Raw genomic sequence first — 22,358 nt, forward strand, 5'->3', positions numbered from 1 at the left:
TTCTGACATATGGTGGGGTGTAGCCAGAGCCAGAATCATGACACACTACTGCTGACCAGTTCTGTAAATAGATAAAATGCAGAGACTTTATCTATTTACAGAATAGATATGTGTGTGTAATTTTAGATACCAGTGATGATAACCCCATGTTTATAGGATGGCCTGGCCATGGTAATGTTGTAACACCATCTATTCAGCTAGAGCTTTCCAAATATTTTACTCTAATGTGAACTGGGTTATACTACAGTACAGCTTACTGGTAGTGTTACACTCCTGACTGTGATCTACAAGTCTTCAAGTGCAGTTTCTTTGTATACCTAGCAGAGTCATTCCTGTAGGGTTCTTACTGTGTGCTACTGGAACAAAGCCATATTTGCCCCCCTTATATGCAGTGGTTTTTCAGTCGCACTGCTTCTCTTTAGGGTGCTGTTTAAAAACAAATGAGTCTGCATTCAGCAGTAGTCTTGGGTTTTATTGCAGTAATGCTGTTAGGCCCTCTGACAGGCCACCACAGTGATACAGTCCCTGCTCCCATAGAGCTTACATGCTAGCTTTTAGAAGTCAACTTTAATATAAATTCTCTTGTACATCCCAAATTTATACATAGGCTCATATGAAACCAACTCTGATTTTGGACTTGATTCTAGTACTTCAGGAAATCAGCAGCTAGATTTCAAGACCAGAATCAGATGTAATGAGTTTGCTGAAGGTATTGCTGACTTTTCTTGCTGCCAGCACAAACAGAAGTACATGCTGAAGCTCAAAATTTCAGGATATTTAAAACATGCTGCTTTAAAAAAGTAAATTAAAAAAAACCAAAACAACGAAACCCTTGCACACAATACAAAATATACATAATATTCCAGTATTATTTGCGGCTGTGCCAACTTAAAAGTGCAATAGACTCACCCATTACAAAAACTGAATTAACCTTTTAAGTATTAATTGTAAAAGAAAAATAAACTAGTAACTTGAAGTGGTTAGGATACAAAAACCTTACCCATTGCTATGTCTCCCCTTTTTTTTGGAAAAGCAGTATTGTGTCCAGGCTAGGAAGGAGAATCCTGCTGCCCATGTCAAAATACAACCCAGTGAAGTCTAGTGAATTGAATCATTGCTACCTGATTGATAAACTGTTAAATCCCCAAAGAAGTTGCATATTAGATATTGATTGACCTGTACCTTCCACCAAAGGTGGAAGAAGGAAATCTGGGTGAATGCCTGAATTGCCCTTGCCGGCAGCACCAAAAATCGAAGATTCTACCATCTGGTCTATTGTGAAATTCCCCCTCTGCTCTGGAGCGCATGACCCTGATTATGTAGGAGCTTCCCACATACATGGTTGTAGGGGTTATTTTTTTCTGAACAAGTTTATATAAGAATTGAGGCAGACAAATTTTTTATCTTTACTTTCAGAGCATTTGCCCTCAAAGTTTATAATTACAAGTCAGGAGCTTATTCTTTAGGTTTAGGAAATTGCTATTCTTTCCCCCCACTTTTTAAATAGTTGTTTTGGTCACAGACTTAGTTGATGGCAAGAATCTTTTTTCAGAATTTAAAAAAAAACCCCAAACATCCCAAAACATAACATTTCATAGATATAAAATAAATTCAAAACACATATAAAACTACACTGAGCAGCTGTTGCTGCAAGTGAAGCTGTTATTTGCCAAAGAGATGGTTGGCTTTTGACTGATTACCTATTAAAAAAGTAAAACTTTCAAACGTGCTCAAGCCTAGTCCCTCAGAAAATAATGGAAAAAGTGCCTAAGCATAATTACAATCCAGCTTTGGGGGAAAGAAGACATGACTTTGTGTTCTCAGTCAGGCACATTTGCATGTTTTACTCTTCAAGTAAATCACCTCAAGTTGGAAACAATCTCATTTGCATGGCAGCATACATAAGAAAAACACACATCTTCTCTCACAATCAATTGTAAGTGTAACTGCCAGCCGTGAGAGAGAAAGGCAGCCAAAAGGCCAATTCCCCTGACTGTTACCAGTCTTACTGCATGGGCCTTTGTAAGACTGAGCTTTCATTATAACCAGGCAGCGTAACAGCAAGTGGTAAACTTGAGGTGCGTAACCAACACAAAGTCACTCAAGTGTTGTGCTTAGAGCTCATTCCAGAGCACTACAGTACTTCACTGTATAAAACATAAGTTCACTTCATCAAAGACATGAACAGGTGGAACCAAAAAATAATGTGACAGGTAAGGAGGTTGTACTGAACTTTGGTCTTCTGGAGGGCACTGAGATGCTAAAGAAGTAAGTGCAGTAAACATTTTACAGAGCTTAGATCTTCACTATCCCCTTTTGTAACGTGCATAATTCCTCAGTCAGCTATCCCCTTTAGTTCTCTCTATGCTCTTAGTCTTGCAAAATCTTTCAGTACAGAATTAAAGACAAGATCTTGACTGTCTTTCCTATTTATGTCAAAAGCCAAACTGATATCAGAAGGACCGGGAGTGTAAAGGCCAGTGTAACAGTAGTGGGTAGTGCTTCTCAAGATGAAAATCAGTAATAACATTGCAGAGTACATGCTGTAAGTGATTATGAAATTAATATTTTCTTCTCAGGGAGAAAGTATTCAGAAGACAGTTTTACATACCATTTTGCAGTATTTCCCCAAAACAATATCCTTCAGTAATTTAGCTGTGACCTTAGTGCAAGAAATACGGTGAACTTTTGGAAGACTGCCCAACCAGTTGTCCTGTAGCACCCAGACAGACATCTTCATACACAGTTCCTAGTTTATAGATTAGTTAAAGCAAAGGTTTGATGGTGGAAATTACTTTTCTGAAACAATAAGGATGGAGCTAGTCAATGAAAAAATGACTTCTTCTCCCAGTCTGGAAGCAGTATTCACCACACATTCATCATCAACTTAATAGAAAATGTCCTTTAACACATATGGTACTTGTCAACTGAATTACCAACTGATGCTGTTCCACAATAATCTGAAATAAATTCTTCTGTTTCACTCTGCAGTGGATCAAGAGAAGGGCTGCTGGTACAGTATGTTACTGTATACTCCGGACCTGCCAGTTCTACGGGTTAAGTTTGTTTGAAAGGCAAAAATTTACAAGAAAAGGCACTATAAATCATTTTTGAAAAAACCAAACTGTCCTGCAGTTACTCTTACAATAGAGTAGAATCTGTAAAATAGTTTCATCTATAAAGACACTTCCATTAAAAATGTTTAACGTTACTAAGCTTTAAGGCACTCCAGCTGAAGAACTGACTGATCACAGCTACTGTTGGTGGCTCAGATCTCCTTTTTATCCACATAACTCATCTTCAGTCTTTGTCCTTTGTGAGTTCTGCAATTTCATCGACATCTTCTATATCCTGTGTCATTTTCTCATACTGTCTCTTGAAGAAGCCAAGCTGTGAGAAGTATTAAAATAACACCACATTGCAGTCAGTCACGGATAATTCATTTCTCAGCAAAGCTAAATACTGTGATAGTAGAAATGCACATATGTGCATGCCCACAGTATAGAGTTTGATTTGTAGACAATTCCTGCCTCTAAAATGAGAGGAGGTGGGCCCTAAAGTCTTGCCTGGTGCAACTAAATGCTAGAGCAGCAGTCCTGATTAGCCAGTTTTCTCCCTGCCAAAATAGGACATTTCCATGATGCCTTGGTGTGCCACCAATGCCCTGGCACACAGAAAAACCTTCCACTTTTTCTATGTAACCTTTGTAATTTGCTTTTTCCCCTTGCCCTTTCTCTGTTCTTTTGTGGTTTGTTCAATATATATCCTCTCCCACCTTGTTTGTAATCCCCACCTTTGTCCACTGGGAATATCATGGGTGTTCAGAGCCCAGATAGGGTATTATGGAAGGAGATAGACAGTGTCAGAAGGAGAAGAGTAAATACCACAGCCCCTGTTTTGAATGACTGAGAACTCATCATCTTCATGTTGCCAGTTTCTATGAGGACCCATTTTATAAACCCTTCTGAAATACATCAAGGGTGTAACGCCAAAGCAGTATTATTACCACCAAACTGCAGATGTGGTTTTGTTTCATACTAGAGAAGAGAGATTCCAAAGAAAATAGCCCAAATGCATTTATCTCTTTCTGGTTTTAAGCATATAAATACCTACTTACTTTCCACAAAACAGCAACCAGTACCAACAGCAACAGAAGTCCAGCCAATATACTGCCAATCACAACACCTACTGGTACCTCAGCTTCCTCATCTGGCTTCATTATTGTAACTGGGATCTGAAAGCGGAGAGATTGTGTCTTAGGGGTTAATGTTAACTGCAAATAAGGTAGGATTTATAAACCAAGGATCAAGAACGTGTGGACTGCATACATTCTAGGATCAATGACTGGAAAACACCAAGCAATTACAGCCCTTTCACTGGTGTCCGTGGGTGCCTGGTTGCACCACTGTGGCACACAGCAGTGCCAGCTAAGGACTAGAGGCCCTCATTGCTCTTGGCCATGCATACCAGGCAGAGAACCAATCTCTCATGCCAGCTGCCTCTCCATTAACAGGAGGCCTTTCAGAGGCTCCACACACCATCATTGTGTAGACATGTTTCATGAAGGTGGGGAACAGCCTGGTGTACAACCCCAAAATCAGAATGCTGGAGAAGAACTACTTTCCACCAAGTGTTGTCAGAGCCCATTATCTGTGGTGGGCAGCTGTAGGAGGCAGTACTAGTCACTGAGGCCAGACACCATTGCATCTGCTGAAATTCCAACCCTCCTGCTGGGCAGGTACCTCTGTCTCCTTTGCCTGCTGTTCCTACCTTCTGTAAAACCACTAATGACTTGACAAATCTTCTCATGGTGATCTGTATTTTCTGGGGTCAACTGCATGAATTTGCTGCAAGATGCATGGGTCAAACAAGAGAACTTCTAGCACACCTACATTTCCTGAACCACAAGCAATACCAGAGAGCTCCCAGAAGAGTATACAGTGTCTGGAAGTTAGTTTTCAACTGATACCCTATCTAGCTGGCTTAGGTATAACTAAATATATAATTACATATAACAGGGTTTCTCAGGGAGACATTGCTATAATATTTATGAACTGTCAAATTTTTGGATTTAATCTTGGAATGACATGCAGTTAGCTGAAAGTTTTTTCCCTTCCTGAAACATGATAAAACAAATCACACTGTTTTACTTTCTCAGGGTTGCTTGTTCGGTGCATTTGTCTGGAGTAATTTAATCTTAAACTTTCTGGGAAACTTGCACTGGACTGACATTTCAGTGATTTAAGTCATTTCTGTTGGAAGTCTCCAGTGTTGTGCTAGGTGTGGTTATGTGTATTCATTTCACCAAGGCAGGATGGCTTTGTGTATTTTCTAACTGAATGGCCATAATGATGATTCTAGCAGGTTAACATTCTGTCCTCCAGCTGGCAGTCCTTTCCAACTTGGAAAAAATCTGACAGCTTTTACGTAAAAATACCTAAGCAGCTTCCCCACATAGCATCACAAGGCAATATTCATTCATTTGGCTAAACAACAACCCAGTTCATCCAATGTAAAAAGCCAATTTCATATATATGCAGTTTGCCTAGTAGTGCTTTCTCCATTAGATTAACAATGAAGTGGCACTGTTGGAAAGGACAATTGATGCCTAAGAACAAATTATCTTTCCTGAAGTTAAACTGTGGTCAATAAGACACCATGAGACTGGGATGCACCTCATCTAGTGTTATATCTACAACATGGTTCCTTGACTTCCAAAGGAGAATAGGGTTTTTAAGAGCCTAATTCACCCTAGTTATTTTCAGGATCATCTTTAGGATGAGACGAACTGCATTTCAGAAATACCTGTTCTTTTCAGGGACTAGGGTTTATAGAATGTGGATGACTAATGCAGATATTAAATTGGATGAATCCTATCACATCCATCTAAATTAACAGGGTAAGTAGGGAAATAAGCTCCATTTGCCCCTGCACTGTTCTGTTCCCAAGGAAGTGGGAAGGGCAGACTGGGTATCCCTGTTGGCCTGACAAGAAGTAAGCGCAGTTCTGAGTACGGGCCCCAAGTGTCAAACTGTCTGCTGTAGGGAAAATGTACCTCCACAACCTGGCACATTTACCAAGACTTCTCACGGGGCAGTAGGCCATTGAGTGAAGATCAGGCTGGAAGTCACCAAAAGCCACCGTGTTTCTTAGGAACCCTGTGGAAAACTTTCAGGGTCTGTTCAGCTACTGCCTCAAAGGTGTAAAAGTCCCAGCTCCACATGTGTCCATGGCTGGAGGAGGAATCAACTTTTACTTGTCAACTACCATTTTTCTAGTTCTCCTGAAATTACCATCAGAACTTCTGGTAATGTAGATTGACAGTACCATGCTTCAAAATGGAAGGTGGAAAAATACCTATTAATACATGGCTTATGAGCTACCTAAAAAGCCTGTGCAATTACCTGGAATATTTGCATTGTATAGTAATGAGTTTCAGCTCCTACTAGAAATGATACCATGCCAAACTGAAGCACTCAGAACACTTCAAACACTGGCATGTAATTTTTCTGCAAAAACATTCTTCCTTTGTTCTTCAGGCACTGGAGGTTTTCGTGATTCCAAAATGGTTTATTTAGAGGTTCTTCACAAGAAATAGAGTGATCCATGAGAAACCAATGATTAAAAATGGTATGGTCTTATCACACAGAGAGATAGATCAATCTATAACTGCTTTTGTATATATTTAGTTGAAGTCTCCATTGCCTGTGAATGGGCTATGCTGCACATTCTTACACATATTTTTCTCATTTACTAATTTGCATTTTGGTCTTCAGTGGCCTTGGTTATTTTATGGATAAAACAGGCTATTAAGTCCTGTAAAAATAAATCTGAAGTTAGTCCTGCAAATGGAAGGGCGTTCCTCTCAAGACTGACTAAGAGAGTAAGGTATCCTCTTTTATTACAACAGTACCACAGTGCTACTGTATTCTTCCAGTGCTTTTTATGTTTGTGTATAGCAGATGGAAGGCTTGGGAGAAGAATTCTGTACTAATAAAGCAGTAGTTTGGAGACTTCTCTTTAGATTAGCTGTGTCCACATTGTCCATATGCTAAAATGGCTATTCCAAATGCTAAAAATATTCCACATTCCTTTACAAATAAAATTATTTTCTGGAGACTTTGCCAAACATTTGTGTAGAAATATCAAACTGTATATACTTATAGAAGTAAGTAAGACTATAAATCAGATTTGTGAACATGCTTCTCAGAGCTCATTTATCTATAAGAATTAATTCCATTCCAGAAAGAAGTCCAAATTTTGGTCTTTTCATGAACAAGAAGCTATCTGAATTTCAGAAGTTTCTAGCTGACTTTTTCTCATAGTTCTACAGTTTATTTGAGACCTACAGGTTTTAACTATGTTTGGTTTATATAGCAGTGCGCTGAAATGAAAAAAATTTAATAATTTAAGGGAGCTGTATAATCAGAAGGATATATTAGTTCAACATAATCAAATTGCTATGTACTCCTAAAGGACACAGAAAATTAAATACTATCACTTTGATACAGTCAAAGATGGAGAAGTTGAAAAAATATACTTATCTATCACTTACAGTTAGGGTATTCTCTCCAATTATAAATAACTCAGTGTTATGTGTATCAATTTTTGCTTCTGCAGAGAGTTGTAATGTCTGGAAAGTTACCTGAAAGAGAAGATTAAAACAACTGTAAAGCTCTGTTATAGGGCAACTCAATTAAAAGTAGAATGTCCTAAAATGATTCTCTTGCCTTGAAATGAAGACTTTGCAACCAGAAAAGAAAATCATAGTATTAAGAAAATTTAAATTATTTTTTTATTTTTCCCCAGCTAACATGTTAATCAAAGTAACAATATATCAGTAATCCACTTAGCAATGACACTGGGAAACTGGTTTTTCTTTTTCTTTAATGTATAATTCAAGCAAAACAGAAGGAATTATTTATGTAACCCTTTTCATAGTTATTTCAAAGCCGTCACTGCTGCTAGCAGGGAAGAGATGGGGTAAAACAACAGTGAGAAAAGGAGACACGGCAACAAAAGACAGATGGGAATATATCTCTGGCCTTTGCAAGAAATGGAAACTGGATGTTCTTTTACTTCACCCCGCCTTCACCTCTATCCAATGCTTCTGTTTTTCCCCATTTATTTTTTCCTTTCACTATGTTCCTCTCCACGTCTCAAATTCTGACATGGCTCTCTCAGTTTAAACAGAGAAGATAAAAAAATCTTAAGCCAATTTCTGTTTGAAAAGGGTCCTTGTGCCAGATCCCACTTTCCTCTGTAGATGTACTGGAGGAGAGGTGCATGGCTGTGTAGAAACTGATAGCTCACTACTGCTCTTCTCCTACAGCACTACGAGGAATGGCCTCAGGTTCATGGGAACACAGCACCACTCTCCAGATGAACCAAAGGCAAAGCCTGCTCTGTCATTTTGCCTCCTCAGCCATTTCTCTGTGGCAGGGCCAGGTACTATGGACCTGACATAGGACACAAGGGCAGCCATGGGTCTGTAGCAGCCCACACATACCAAACTGTCTCTGCAGTGTAAGTTACTGCATCCCTGCACTGTGGCCATCTGCCCAAAAAAAGTTTCTAAAAGTTTAGAAACACACCTGAGCACTATTCAAAGCACCTCAATTCCTAAACACATCTTTTCTTTGCTTAGCAGGTACTGGCAAGCCTGCTATCCCCTTCTGGGACAACGGCTGATTGCCACTAAATAAAAAGGCTGATGATGTGCAGATTGAGTGAGTGCTTGCAAAATTATTTGCAATGAATCAAATAGAAAATTACAAAATGGGAGATGTGAGAACTGTGACATGATCTTTCCTTCCCATTGGCCAGGGGTAAACAAACCATTCCCACTCCCTTTTTTGTGAGGGTAGTAACCTTTTTTTCAGGTCTCCACCTTCTGCGTACCTAACAGCACTAACAAATGGTCTTGACCCAGCTGATTAGAAAAATACAAACTCTAAAGACAGACAGATACTTTTTGTCACACATTTCCATAACACATTTTACAATATCAACCTGATTTTTTCCTTTTAAGAGATGAATGCTAAAGCTGACAACAGCCCTGCTGTTAAATGTCAATACCTGCCACAAGACTCGCCAGACACACTAAGGAGACTGCGTCATGTTCCCGACACGTTAGGCAAATCCAGGACTCCAAGACCATTTGGTTGGTTGCCTAGCTAAGAAGCAAACATGGTCTAACTTCAAAAGTCTGGTAACTCATGATAAGTTATATCCTGGAGGACACATGGTGATTTAAAAAAGGCTGAGATATTACTGATGGATATTTTAAACATCCTGTAGGTCTCTAAGCAAGGGCTGCTTCTTTAACACCTACTCTAATAAAGACAAAAAATCAATTAAAGATGTTTTCCACATTCTATATCAAATAAAACTGGCAGCACTAACGGGGTTTTGATATTTTGATGTGATTTAAAATGATCACTATGTAGGCCATGATGTTCAAAAGCTAAAAGCATGATTATTTTACAGGCTATGATGATACTGTGCTCTGCTGTCCTATGATGAGTTTGTGGAAACTGTAGTTCCCCTAGAATGAGTATAACAGATGTAGGAAATGTTTTATTTGGCTGTGAAGGTTGCATTATCACAGTATTTTCTTAGACCCTTTGCTGGACTGAAGTTTTATCATGCAACCTCACTACTTTTAGGTCTCAAGTTTTCTGGAAAAACGAACGTAAAACACACAAACTAATGTAAAGTAAATGAAGGTCTTTCTAGATTGTAAGGTCTCTTTACTGGACTTTGAAAAAACTTGAGTATTGGATCCTCCACAAAGATGCAGCTGATACTCACAGCAGCGAAAGTGCCGTTCCAGATTTGGGTGGACACGTTCACAAAGTATTCTCCCTTCAGCATAATGTCTTCCAGTTTGCATGTGATGGTACTGCACTTCACATTCTTACAGTTCTTCCAGGGGAAACAGCAAGAAGAGACAACAGCATGAATTAAAAATACGCTTTTAAAATGTTCTTTCAACATCTAGACTTTCTGCCCTTGCATATGCTGTTCTGTGCATACAAATTAAGTGCTTGCAGTGCTAAAGCAGATGCAATATCTGTGACAACATCCATAGGCTGAGCTCCGGCTCTGTAAATGGGGAATGCCACCCCATCACACCTTTCCTCACAAGTACAGCAATGGGCTCAGAAGGTCAGCTTTGCTTACCTCAGCTCAGAAGGTCCTGCTTACTGTAGCCCTGAGTTTTACTCACCAGTTCTTTGGAAGCTCTGAAGTTCTCTTTTGTGAAAGATGGAGAGTAAGGTCTTTTCCCTATTTGTAGTGGATTTATCTGAGCATCACAAGTAACACCTCTGGCCTAGGAAAGATGGGGGAAATGAGACTGGATGATATGATACTTGGGAGTTTATAATCATCATAATAATTTATATGTAATTGTAATTAGAAGTAAATAATTCTTACGACACTCTTTTTTTCTCCCGAGATTGACCTGAAGGGTTTTTCCTCACCTAAAAATTTCATTTTTATGATAACTTTCCTAGGAATTTGGAGAAAGACCTAACTGAGGACATTCAGATTGGACTTTGCCAAGTAATAAGCTAGTGTACTATGGACATTGTGGTCCCCCCCTTTATGAGGAAAGGACAAAGAGAAAGGGCATGGATTCTCTTAAACTAAGCCATAATACTGGGGAGATAATTGATGTTTATAGTACTGCTAAACCGCCGAAACACAGTTTAGTTCTATACCTCATCTGTGGTGACTGCAGTTAGGTACATCAATGGGTTGTCTTTGCTGGTCAGTTCTGGAAGGCTGATAGTTACATATGCCATCTTTACTGGAATACTTCCTGTTGTTACCTGCAAAGCAAATAATTCAAGAGTTAATTCAGGTAGCTATGCATAAATTATTTGATATAGCAAGAAAATTAGAAATAATGGATGAGTATGGAAAAACTGGAATCCTTTTACATCAATGTATTTTTTACTAAGACACTGGGGTAGTAATTTTGTGAATAGTAAAGCAGAAAGCATACTATATAGCTCCAGGTTCCTGTCTGTTTTCTTAGCAAAGCTCATATTAACTGCATGAAATATGTTTTGAAAAGCAAATATTCTGCCATGGCCAATATGCCTGTTTAGTCCTTTGGAGTAGCAGTTACAGGAATGGAAATGGAACATAATTTAAGTTTCTTCCACCTGGCATATTTGGATCTAAGTTTTTTCTGTGTTACATAATAAGCACTGTGATTTGGCTGGTTCTTGCATCAGGTTTGATCCCTTAACCCTTGCCAAACTTCAAGTTTTAAAGTCCAAGCCTGCAAAGACTTGTTTTTCTTTATCAAGTTGTTAGGAGACTCTGTGAAAAAACAGTCTAAGTTGGCCTAAGGTTAACCATTAACCATCTTCTAAATATGTAAATGGTGCAGGACCAATCCCTCCCCCATTCTGCTTGTGCAAATGTCATCCATAACCTTATGAAGACTCTAAGCACTTACACTATTTGCAAATTTTTTTCTTACTTGACCTATTCAAAAGCCTCAAAATCAGACAATGAAAGCAGGAGTGGTTTTTTTTAAACTAGCTTTTGGGAGCAGGCTACAGAGGGAGCTAAGGCAACTTCTTGAACCAGAACAAAACACTCTTACTAACCTTAACTGAGAAGTTGAACGTGGGGCCAATATCTTCAAAATTATTCACAGTGGAAGGAATGTTACGACCAGAGTATACTTCATAAAAGTTGATGTTGGCAAGCCTAGTTAACAACCATAAAACAATACATTTCAATTTGGCAGCCGCTTTGAAAACATATGTTACTGGATATGACTTTGTAAAACAGGTCAGAAGTACAGACAGAGAAAAAGTCCATCACTTAGATTGCTGTTTTAATTTTACAAAGGTGGTTAAGAAAATGGTGTACTGAAGCCCAGAGCTGGAACAAACATGTGAAATTAAGACAAGAGAGTTGTACAGGGTACAGGCTCTCTCAGGCTTCTAGACCCTGCATTGTTTCAGGGCCATACTGCAAACTCCTTTCCTGGGCACAAACTACAACATCCAGCCTTGCAGTCATCTTCAGAAAGGGTCTCCTTGGCTGTCTCCCTTGGTACATCTGTAACTGGCTGGGTGGGGAAACACAGGCATCACCCTGCTTATTTACATGGTACATATCACATAGCCCTCAGTCCTCTCTGGGTCATTTTCTTGAGTCATTATGGGGTTTAAAATATGAATTTGCAAAGTAAGGTAAGGGTGGTTTCAGCCCACTGCAGCATGGAATGGCAGGTGTGTGATGAAAGGACATGGTGCAAGGACCTGTGGGTGCTCAAGGAGCTGAGTCAGTCAGACAGAACCATGCTCAAAGGCAAGGAAAATATCCCCGTGCATCACACCCACCGCCTGCTACCTGTGAACAGCCCCTCTGCTAAACCATCCCAGAACGGTGTCTGCTCTTCATCATTAGCTTTCTTCAGAAGGATAATTTGAGCAGTCAAAAAGCAAGCTGGTGACTGAGTGAACAAGAAATAGGGGCTATTACAACTCCTACATCAGCTCTTCCTGTTACACAGGGAATCTATCTTCTTTACCACTCTCCCTGTTTAATCTGGGTAACACCTGTGCATTCAATACCAAATTAACATGTGTGCAGTCTCACAGATGTACTTCCTGATCAGTTGTGGTCCTCCATACTGCACTGTGGATCCTTTTTGACCCTCCATACTTTCTCCCATGGGCCCTTTCCTTGACGGGCTTCCTCACAAAGACTCCAAGGAAAACACACATGACATATTTTCTGCTTCCTTACTGCTGAAGACTCCAGTTCTTCCAAGATGCACAGTATCAGCTTCCGTGTCCTTTCAGAAGTCTCTGGTAAGACATATTGCTACACCTTCTCCTAGAAACTCAGGAAATTATCCCTAGAAAGACTTCACTTCATCAAAACAATACTTTTTTCTCAACTCTTGTATTTTAAGGGATTACTTCTTGGCTGTATTACCTGCCTCAAGAAGGAACTAGTTCCAGGTAAATACTTCCCAAGCCAAGTTATGACACAGCTTAATATGTATTTTCATTTAGTTCTTTAAAATTTATTATCTCCAAGAATAACTAATCATTTTCTGGCAGGAGGTATTCCTTCATTCCTTGACTTGCATATGAAATTTCATTTTCTCATATTCAGGAGATGTAGATGAACTGAAACCCCTGTTTTTCCTTGAATAACTTTTATAGACTCCATTCCTTGCTTCTTCTGAAGCATTTCATTTCAGCTCATATTTCTCAGCTAATTAAACCTGCTGATTCAAGTTTGCACCATCTGAATATCCTAAGAAGCTATCCCTCTATACAGATGCTCTTGCAGTCTCTGCTGCTTCTGACAAAGTCTCATGCAACTTTCTCAGGGAGCTGAAAGAACTTACACCACTGACTCAAATGCTTCTCTGCACTTAAAATAATCTCAGAAATTCTGCATGACTCCAGGACTGGTGCACCTAGTCATGATGCAGGGTCTCCAATGTTCTGAAACTACTTCTGCAAAGAAGGTTATAACACTAAATCTTCTGTACTGTGGTCTTTATTCCAGCTCATCCTACACAGCAGCCAATAGTTCTTGTAGCTATGGTCATCTCTGAATTTTAATTTCCTGGATCCATTGTTGATGTGCATTTTGAAGTTATTCTCTGAATAACTACTGTTTGTTTTTTATCAGTTTATATTTACTAATTTTTGATCACTTTGGGATGCAAAAGCATTTTTTCACCAAGAATTTGTGACCAAGTGCATTAAATGTAATTACATGTTTATCCTTGAAATTCAGTACTTGGGAAAGATAAATAAATCTTTTCTTTGATGAAAATTAAAATATCCTACCTTGATCCGAGAGTGAAACCAGTGTATTTTTGTTTTAGTTGTAATCTAAGTTAAACTGTAACTGAAATCATGTGTGTGTGGAACAGCTACAGACTAATTACTGTTTGAGTGCATCCCAAATCACCAAGGGTTTCCAGGGCTCAAGGTAAGAAGTTTCAAGAGCACTATATAAAGATTGTTCTTAAAAGGCTTTTTGTTGGTCTCTCTCCCCTTGTCTGCTCAGCTGCCTCTCCTTGCAAACCACCCTTCCCAGGGTAAAGGATCCTTCTTGCAATAGCCCTGACTTGCCTTCTACATGGAGAAGAAAGGGCTGGCACCAGGCAGGGAGGGGTACGTTTGAGCCAGAATCTGGATGGGTGCATGGGAAAGCTGGGTGTCTGCTCCCAGTGCCCGTTCAGCTGCAGCAATGGGGAATCTGCCATGTGCACAGCAGGTTTTAGTATAAATCATTATCTCACACTGCTAAAAAGTTTATATTCTTGCTCCAGGTTCATACATCCATAATTTTTTTTCTTTTTTTCTTTTCCTCCTTTGCTGAGAGTTTGAGTGGGACATATTTTTCCTTTTGATGTTCTTTTGTTTAGTTTTGATCACTATAACTCCAGATTTGATCCCGTATCATTACACTTGAGCCAAGAAGCCTAATGTTATTATACAGTATATAAGATTTATGGTATCAAAACCACATGCACTGTTTGGCCTTTATATCGCTTCTGTTCACAGGAGCATCTGTAACAACTGCTCAGAGGTAAACACAGGTCCGCAACTTTAATGATTCTTTACATGTAAGGTTGTTTGAAGGACAGACAAATCTGTAACTACTGGTGAAGAAGGAATTTCTTATGACTTCCAAACCAAAAGCAAAACTTCACTATATTTTTAGTGGCCTTTCAGGACAGTTACTTCAAGCACCTTGGCAAAATGACAGTGTCTGTTTACATTATTCAGCATACCTTGTGAAGTGAATTTCTGCATCATATCGCAAAGGAATTGATAAGGTGACCTGGTTGTCTGAGTCTTGCTGTTCCTTACTCTCACTGTTCATCAAAACACATTTGAGTTAGGTGTTATAATATTGTTTTATACAAGGAAGCTATTAATACCTAACTTGCTTTCATATCAGTGTGTACTTTACCTCCACGCATGAAAACTTAGAACTGCCACGTTCTGAAGGTTTTTAAGATTAAAATCGAAACTAATATCAAAGGATACCTATGGAAAAGACAAGGAACACATAGTAAATGAGTTGGTACAACATCCAAAGGACTTCCCAACAGACATAATTATTCATGTGTGCAACAATCTAGAACTGCCTTCTGTGTCTGAATTTTCTACAGATTTCTGTGTAATACTTCAGTAATTTCTTAATACTCAGAACTGATTTATTCTTGCGTTCCCCTACAAGTTGGCATTCTTACATAAACATGAGTTATATGCATTTTAAAATTGTGTATAAGTAGCTACAAGCTGCAAAAAAAGGTGTTCACAATTTTTTGCCTTTAAACTCCAGCTAAACACAAGCTTTGTATTCACTCTTTACTTCCATTTGTTCCAACTGCACTTTGAGCAATTCCATTAAAATTCAGAACAAACTGACTTTTTTATATACAATTTTTTTTTATTATTCTGCATGTCCCACCACAGAACATCATATTTGTATTCTTTCTATTTTATATTCTATTATTATATCTTTCTATTCTTTCTTGAGGAATAAAAGATTCCATAAAACTGTGGATATCCTGAGGCTTATGGTATATATGAAAAAAAAAAGGTATGTAATTCATCCTAGGCCTGTGTGGACTTCCCATCTCTTCTCAAAACAATACTGCGTTCTTGGAGAGATGAGATTCACAGAGCAGGTGAGGGAGTTACCCCAGGTTCACACTGCAGGAGGGATTTGATGGGAATTGTGCTCAGTTTGTAGGAGCCTGCACATGATGCTGCTCTATGCTTCTCTGGCCCCAGGCTTCACTCTCCAAAAGTTACGTAACTGCAGCAGCATTTGGAAGCTGTGAGTTGTGACAAATGAGCTTTGAGAGTCTTTTTTCCTTTAAACTGGAAGGGAGTAAAAAAATTTAACCCCTAGTTTACTTCTTTTAATGCCTCTGTTGTCAAATCTAAGAAGCCCTTATCAGCAATAAATGCAGAGTTAGGGAAAAACAACAGCAGAAAAGGTTTTGGATGTCATTCAAGGTTATTTAAACATGCTAGCTGTACCTGTTGTCCTGTTCTGAAAACAGGATAGCTTATTTGGCAAATGACTGTACTTTGTGCTGTTCCTGTTTGACATGAGACTTCAGTCCCGTCACTCTGCAGAGAAAACAGACAGAAACACCATCTTAATAATCAGGTTTTGATAAGGTAGAGAGATGTATACCTTTAACAGCATCTGTATTATACTAAGGAGTGGTGAAAATAGGTGCTATGGCAGTAATTTCTAGAGATGCAGCAGGTGGGTGGGGCATAGGCAGGGCCAGGAGGAAGTCACGAGAAAGGTGGGACAAGGACCATTCCCACGCGATTTCTTGTGAGCTGTAATCCTCTTATTAGAGCTTTGTGCTGGGCTTGGAAGAAGGAATACAGGCCAGAGAGTACAGGTCAGCTCCAGCACTAACTTCTACAGTTCTTTTTTACAGAATTTTTGCAGAACTTTTGCAGACATATTTACAGAATCTTGGAGCTGGTGAAGTACTTTCACTATAGAATTTAGTGTGCAAAGGGGAATTCCTACAGAAATCAAACTTCCTGTAGGAAAATCTGCAATACATAATAGTTTGTTTTAGTAGTAAATATTTACTATTCTGCAGAGTATTTGGCTTGTCATCGTCCTTGATTCAAAGACAAATTCACAGACCAGAACCAGTTACCAACCCTTGGAGAAAAATTTCTTAAAAAGTACTGTCTTTTGTAAAAAAAATTTCTAGTAGACATTTACCATTCATGAGCTGTGCTACAAAAATCCCCTCAAAATAAAACTCCCCAAAAGACCCATATATACTCAGCTTATGTTTTTCTTCCTGCTTTGAAGCAGGCACATTTTTGGTCCAAACTTCACTTGCAGGCTGAAGTGCTTCTAAGCAAAAGGGCTTTTAAAGCAAAAGGAAGTTCTAGCTCCAGTGTGGTCTTTTGGCAGGAGTGCAATGAGCAATTTTTCTGCACAACAGGATGGGGAGGTAGAGGGGCACCCCCAGCACTGTGTGCAATACTTTTGCCAATTCATTGTTCAGAATAATACTGGTCTCAGGCAGGAATGAATGCTATCCCTCCTCTCCCTTCAGTATAGGGATTTCTCTGGATTTCACCCCGAGAATTATCACGCACCTCTCCAGTAGCAGCCTGACCATATAAGCCAAGCACTGAAGTCTGCATTTCATCCTTCATGACTTGGGAGCAACAATTTAAATTATAGGTATACTGCATTCCCCAAAATAGTATGCATAACTCCTCTCTTTCCCCTTCTCTAAGACAAAATTTGTTGGAAGAAGAGTTTCTGGTATAGCAATCATGTCAATATGACTAACTGTCTAGCTGGAACACATGACCTTGGCAGTAACACTATTTCTAGATCCCAAGTCTGTGCTTTAAGGATTCATCATCAATGCTGCGTGGTCTGATTTATCAAATACAAATTCCCTGTGGCACAGCAACTGCTTCAGGCACGTTGCTGAGAGTTAAGGAGAAGATGTGGGTGCCAAGGCCTAAAGTGAGGAAAAGATGTCTGAGGTGAGGTCAAACTCGACAAGTTGCCAACTTTTATGCTGAGTTGGAAGTATTTTGCCTTGACCTAAATAAACTGATATGCCGGGGGAATAATTCTGGTATCCAAGAAAACAAATTGGGAGAGATTTTTGTACACACATTCTTTTCTGGAATAGGCACTGCTAGAAAGAAGAAAAAATTTCTCTGAGAACCTCAAAAATCAGGGGCAATAACAGAAACAGTGAGGTTGGGTATCACGCACCGGTAAAGACGATGAAGCAAAAAACAAGTTGTCTGAAAATGTAGCCTGGATTCTGGTGTTATATGCATTTTCCTTTTTATTTCTCAATTTCACATTGAATGTTAGTCTTCTCTTTTTGCTGCTGACAATAAACTGTTGTTTGCTGTTGGAAAATAAAGTCCATTGTTGTAACTAGAGGTACCAGAACAGCTGTGAATCAGGAAAATGCATTGCCTGTAGCCAACAACAAATAACAAGCACAGCAAGACATTTCCTACACTCTACACACTTAAACGCTCTGCTTTCTAAACCCCTTGGCATAAGAAATTCTGTGATGGTGTTCCCTAAAACCACATAGAATTATTTTCTTCTGAAAGTGCAGGACTTTGCTTATGTGTTGTCAAAGTGACTTTGCTGAATTTTCAAGGGGTCTACCCTGGTGGGAAGGTGGGCAGAGTGGACAGCAGACATGGACAGCCCTGTCTGTTTGTGCTGTACATGTAAGTGTGTATCTGACGTGGACTTGGATTATGTGCTGCCCAAATAGCTGACCACAGCTCCCCACTGGCACAGCTACTGCAGGATCCTCGCTGCTCCCTGCAGGAGGGATGGAGACAGCTGCTGCAGCTGCTGCTACTCTCCCAGTGTGCTCCTCTTCCCAACAGCAGCCAGTCAGACACAATTTGTCCAAATACGCCCTATGCCCTCATCTCTAAGATACAAAAACTTGGATTGGTCTAAGCTGACAAGCGTCCTACTTCTATGTTTGTGTTCCTATCTTACCTCTTTTTCCTTGACTAAATTTAGATTAAAATGCCATTGCTTTTTTTATCCATGCTGTTTCGAAGTAGATGTTGAACTAGAAAGGCACTTTCCTCTAGAAATTCATCCAAAGCCCCCAGACAAACCGACTGGTGAAAACACTAGACTCCAACAGTTCCACTGATTCAGCTCTTACCTGTCATCTGCCTTCTGCTGAACATTCAGAACAAGATCACAGATACAAAGTTCATCTTCACCACAGTCTTTAATAAAAGGAATCTGGGGAAAACAAAAACATTTCTTGAATGACAGGGCTCAACCTTTAACATTATCTGCAGACACTAGAGTGCAAACACCTTCGAGCTGAAGCACATTCTTGGTTTGCAGATAAGAAAATCCCTCTGATGGACATTAAAAATTCTTGACATGTGAACGAGTGAAATGAGTAACGTGTTGCTACACGTCAACTGATCCAAGAATGGTACAGACAGGTTACTTTTCACTGACAACAAAGGTGATGTAGTCAAAGTAGTTCAATCTCTCTTTTATGTACCTTTTTATTGTAGAATAAACTGACCTGAAAGAACTCATCTTTGCCATCAACTGGAAATGCACATCAACAGTGACATGGCTGAACTAACATGCCTGTTATGCTACAGTTGCTGATGTGTGTATGTATGAGCAAGCTCATGCAGTACAGGCAAAGATATAAAAGGAACCAGGGGACCGCTCCATATGACTAACACGGAACACCAGTTTTCACGTGCCTGTACCTCTTTGGTGTTTGTGGGGGCCACACATTATGGATGTGCATAACCATGCATTTCTGAATAGTAAATCTGCATACTTACACTGTAGGCCACAGATGCTGGAGAAGATATGTCAAGGACAGGGCTGGAGACAGGATTTGCAAGGCCAATGTCAATGCGCAAACTAAGTGAATTCACTGCGTCTGAAGGCTCCTGTAAAACATGTGGATCAGATAATGGCTGTCAGCAGAGAAAACAGGGTAAAATTGGTAATTTCTATTGTGAATTGAGAATGCGTAGTAAAATCATACTTGCCCTAAACAAGGAGAAACAACAGTTCAAAGCTTCATTTTTTAATGAAAATAATTTTGTGAGATTGACTACTATGTGCTCCTCGAGCTTAATAGTTTTCAATTAAAACTGCCATTTCCATGATAAAACTGATTTTTCTCGGATTCCTGGAGACTGTACACATCACAGTAACTACTAGCACTAAGGAACATGCAGATTATCTGCAGCTGTAGGAGCTGGTCCTCAAAGCCATCACCAGGTAGCTTTCACTCTCATCTAGCTTCAGAAGTCAAATTCCTATTCCACTCTGTCTTACCATCACAAAGAGCAGCTGGGCCTGAGTGACATTAAAACACAATAAACTCCTTGTTTCCTCTTTTTCTCAGTACTGGATGAATCACCTTCTAGCCCTATGGCACACCGCTCCACAGGGCATTAAATGTGATCAATAAGTCATTGCAAATCAAAGAAGGGACTGAAGTCCTCTACCTAACCTAGTGTCATGCAACAGGGCTTAAGGCAACTCTCAGGGCTGTGTTCAGTCTTTGTTTCTGGAGAAAAGTGGAGACCTGGTTATTTTTATTTAATTCCTTGGTGTGTACCAGGAGTTAGAATGCACCTAAAGTCTGCCTGAATGTTAGTGTGAGAGAAAACATTTGTATGTATGTCTTAGTTCCTACAGAAGAATCTACTCAGAGGGAAATTAAAGTCTATTTAAAGTATAGACCATGGGCTTTGTGTTACACCAAAGCTGAATAACATAATTAAGAACTCCCTTTCCTGTCCTAAAAATCTGTACTGAATATGAGAGTTATTAGTTTCTATGATATCATAATCTTATTAAGTATTTTTCAGCTGGGGGGATTTGGGAAACAAATAATTCAGTACACCATGCATGAAACTCACATTACAAACAAAAAATTGATCCATGTCTTCCTCTGATCACTTTTGTTATGCAAGACTACTTGCAATTGCACTTACTTGTACACTGAAGACCTCATGAGCACAATTCTCTTCATGATGCACCACAAGATCCCTCTGCATGTACCTTTCATTATTTTCTTTGAAAAATCCTCTAGAAGTCACTCTGGAGGACTGGAGATCTGCATCCAATGTTGCGTTGTACTTTATAGCTACAAGAAGAATAACAGTACATTTTTCACTGATCATGGTTGCCTGTGATCTCATTACTATGCTCAATATTGTAGTGACCAGGCTTTCCAAACCACACTAAATATTTCATGTTTTTCATAGCTGGCTAAACACAGAGCAGTTTCAAAATGAAAATACTTTCTCTTGTGTTTTGCAAAGCAGTCAAACAGGTTTAGGTATTGATATAAGTTCTGGTCCACTGGGAGCACATTAAATGGCAATCAATCCAGGCTCCACTGCAGATGTCTGAGCCTGCAGCTCAGGCAAGAAGCCAGTCAGCAGGGCCAGGATTACTCTAGGTAAAGGGGCCTTGCAGCAGTATCACTGAACTTAGAGGTGACTTTAAGGAATCTGCATCTTCTGTTCAATCACATAATAATTTCTGCTGCCTTCTCTTTGTGTTATGACTAATATGCTGTGAAAGTTCACTGTTATTTTATAGCTTAAAATCATGAGTTCCTAAAGGCACTTCATGTAGCACTGAAGCAGTCCAACTGGTGTTATCTGTGAGATTGAATTTAAAAACTTAATGGGAGCCCACTGCTGGTCACAGAAATATTCACTGTCCCCTGAAAAGAAGAGCTTCCTCCCACTGACAACTGCACTGCAACCAGTATCTGGAAAATATTTAATTTTCTTTTTCTGAAGAGAGAAGAAAAGTATGCAGTCTGCTGTTGAAACCAGAAGGTTGGAAAAACCCAGCTTCTCACTAACAACATTTTTTTTTGGGATTGTTGAACAAGGATACAGCTCCGCTTTATAATGTTAGTTCCCCACTTTTTAAAGATTATGTAGCCAGTGACGAATTAGGTCTGAAAACCACTTTCTCAAGGACTTAAGGTTTATATTGATTTTGTGATTCTTGACATTCAATCTGTCTTTAGACTTTCCATTACTCATTTGAATAATGGACTTTTGAAGAAATTAATATAAGACAAGTCATTGAAATACTCTTACCCACTTGATTATTTTTCTTAGCCGGTCTAAATGTAGCCTGAAAACATATTTTGACAGTTATGTCCGTATTCTTGTTCAGCAGACTGATTTTCTCAGGTTTAAAGGAGGCAGTTATGGAGACATTTGCAATGCCTCTTGACCTGAAAAATATGTTTTAAAGGTTACATGGGTTTTGAAGAACATCTGTAAATGTTAGCATTGATTTTTATGGTTCCCAATGTAAACTTCTTTTAGTGGCACTGGTAAAATTAGTTTTCCTTACATATGAATGAATTTGTTGATATAGTAGCTTTCAGTAATGACAATAATATTTTCATGTCAAATTAATAGATAATTAATGTATTAGTCCTAATGCTCTAATCAATCCCTCAAGGTATCAGAGAATGAGGCCCTTGGCCTGTTTTCCAAATAAGTAACCTTCTTCTGCTCCTTTAGGGAAGTTACTGAGCTCTTCTAGAAAGGTGATAATGAGCAATTCTTCATTTTATTTAATAATCTAATTTTTAGAAAAAACATCTTTCATGTAATTAATGAAGATTTTGAAGAACAGTTTCAAAGGAGCCCTACATGTTAAAGCAAACACTTTAATCAAAATGAAACACATTAATCAGCCCAAATGTCAGAGTGAAAGAAGAATGAGCATCTTCATTAATCAAATCT

General features: G+C 39.1%; 1 protein-coding gene across 2 annotated transcripts in view; it reads right to left on the minus strand.

Moving 5' to 3' along the window:
* Positions 1–451: 451 nt before the first annotated feature.
* Positions 452–22,358, minus strand: part of ITGA2 (integrin subunit alpha 2) — a 67,767-nt gene continuing 45,860 nt past the window's right edge. For both annotated transcript variants that reach the window (XM_042028369.1, XM_042028370.1), the window contains 15 exons: positions 21,699–21,838; positions 20,571–20,722; positions 19,401–19,511; positions 18,746–18,828; positions 17,809–17,950; positions 16,065–16,157; positions 14,983–15,059; positions 14,801–14,884; positions 11,631–11,733; positions 10,728–10,838; positions 10,232–10,336; positions 9,814–9,927; positions 7,556–7,645; positions 4,118–4,234; positions 452–3,390 (listed from right to left, as the gene is read on the minus strand). In XM_042028369.1, coding sequence (XP_041884303.1) covers positions 3,301–3,390; positions 4,118–4,234; positions 7,556–7,645; positions 9,814–9,927; positions 10,232–10,336; positions 10,728–10,838; positions 11,631–11,733; positions 14,801–14,884; positions 14,983–15,059; positions 16,065–16,157; positions 17,809–17,950; positions 18,746–18,828; positions 19,401–19,511; positions 20,571–20,722; positions 21,699–21,838 — 1,612 coding nt within the window. In that variant the 3' untranslated portion in view covers positions 452–3,300. The remainder of the gene's footprint in view (positions 3,391–4,117; positions 4,235–7,555; positions 7,646–9,813; positions 9,928–10,231; positions 10,337–10,727; positions 10,839–11,630; positions 11,734–14,800; positions 14,885–14,982; positions 15,060–16,064; positions 16,158–17,808; positions 17,951–18,745; positions 18,829–19,400; positions 19,512–20,570; positions 20,723–21,698; positions 21,839–22,358) is intronic.

This window comes from Corvus kubaryi, unplaced genomic scaffold, assembly GCF_017639235.1.
Source record: "Corvus kubaryi isolate FWS band 111438036 unplaced genomic scaffold, C.kubaryi_AGA036_p1.0 37308, whole genome shotgun sequence".
NCBI classification, from domain to species: Eukaryota; Metazoa; Chordata; class Aves; order Passeriformes; family Corvidae; genus Corvus; species Corvus kubaryi.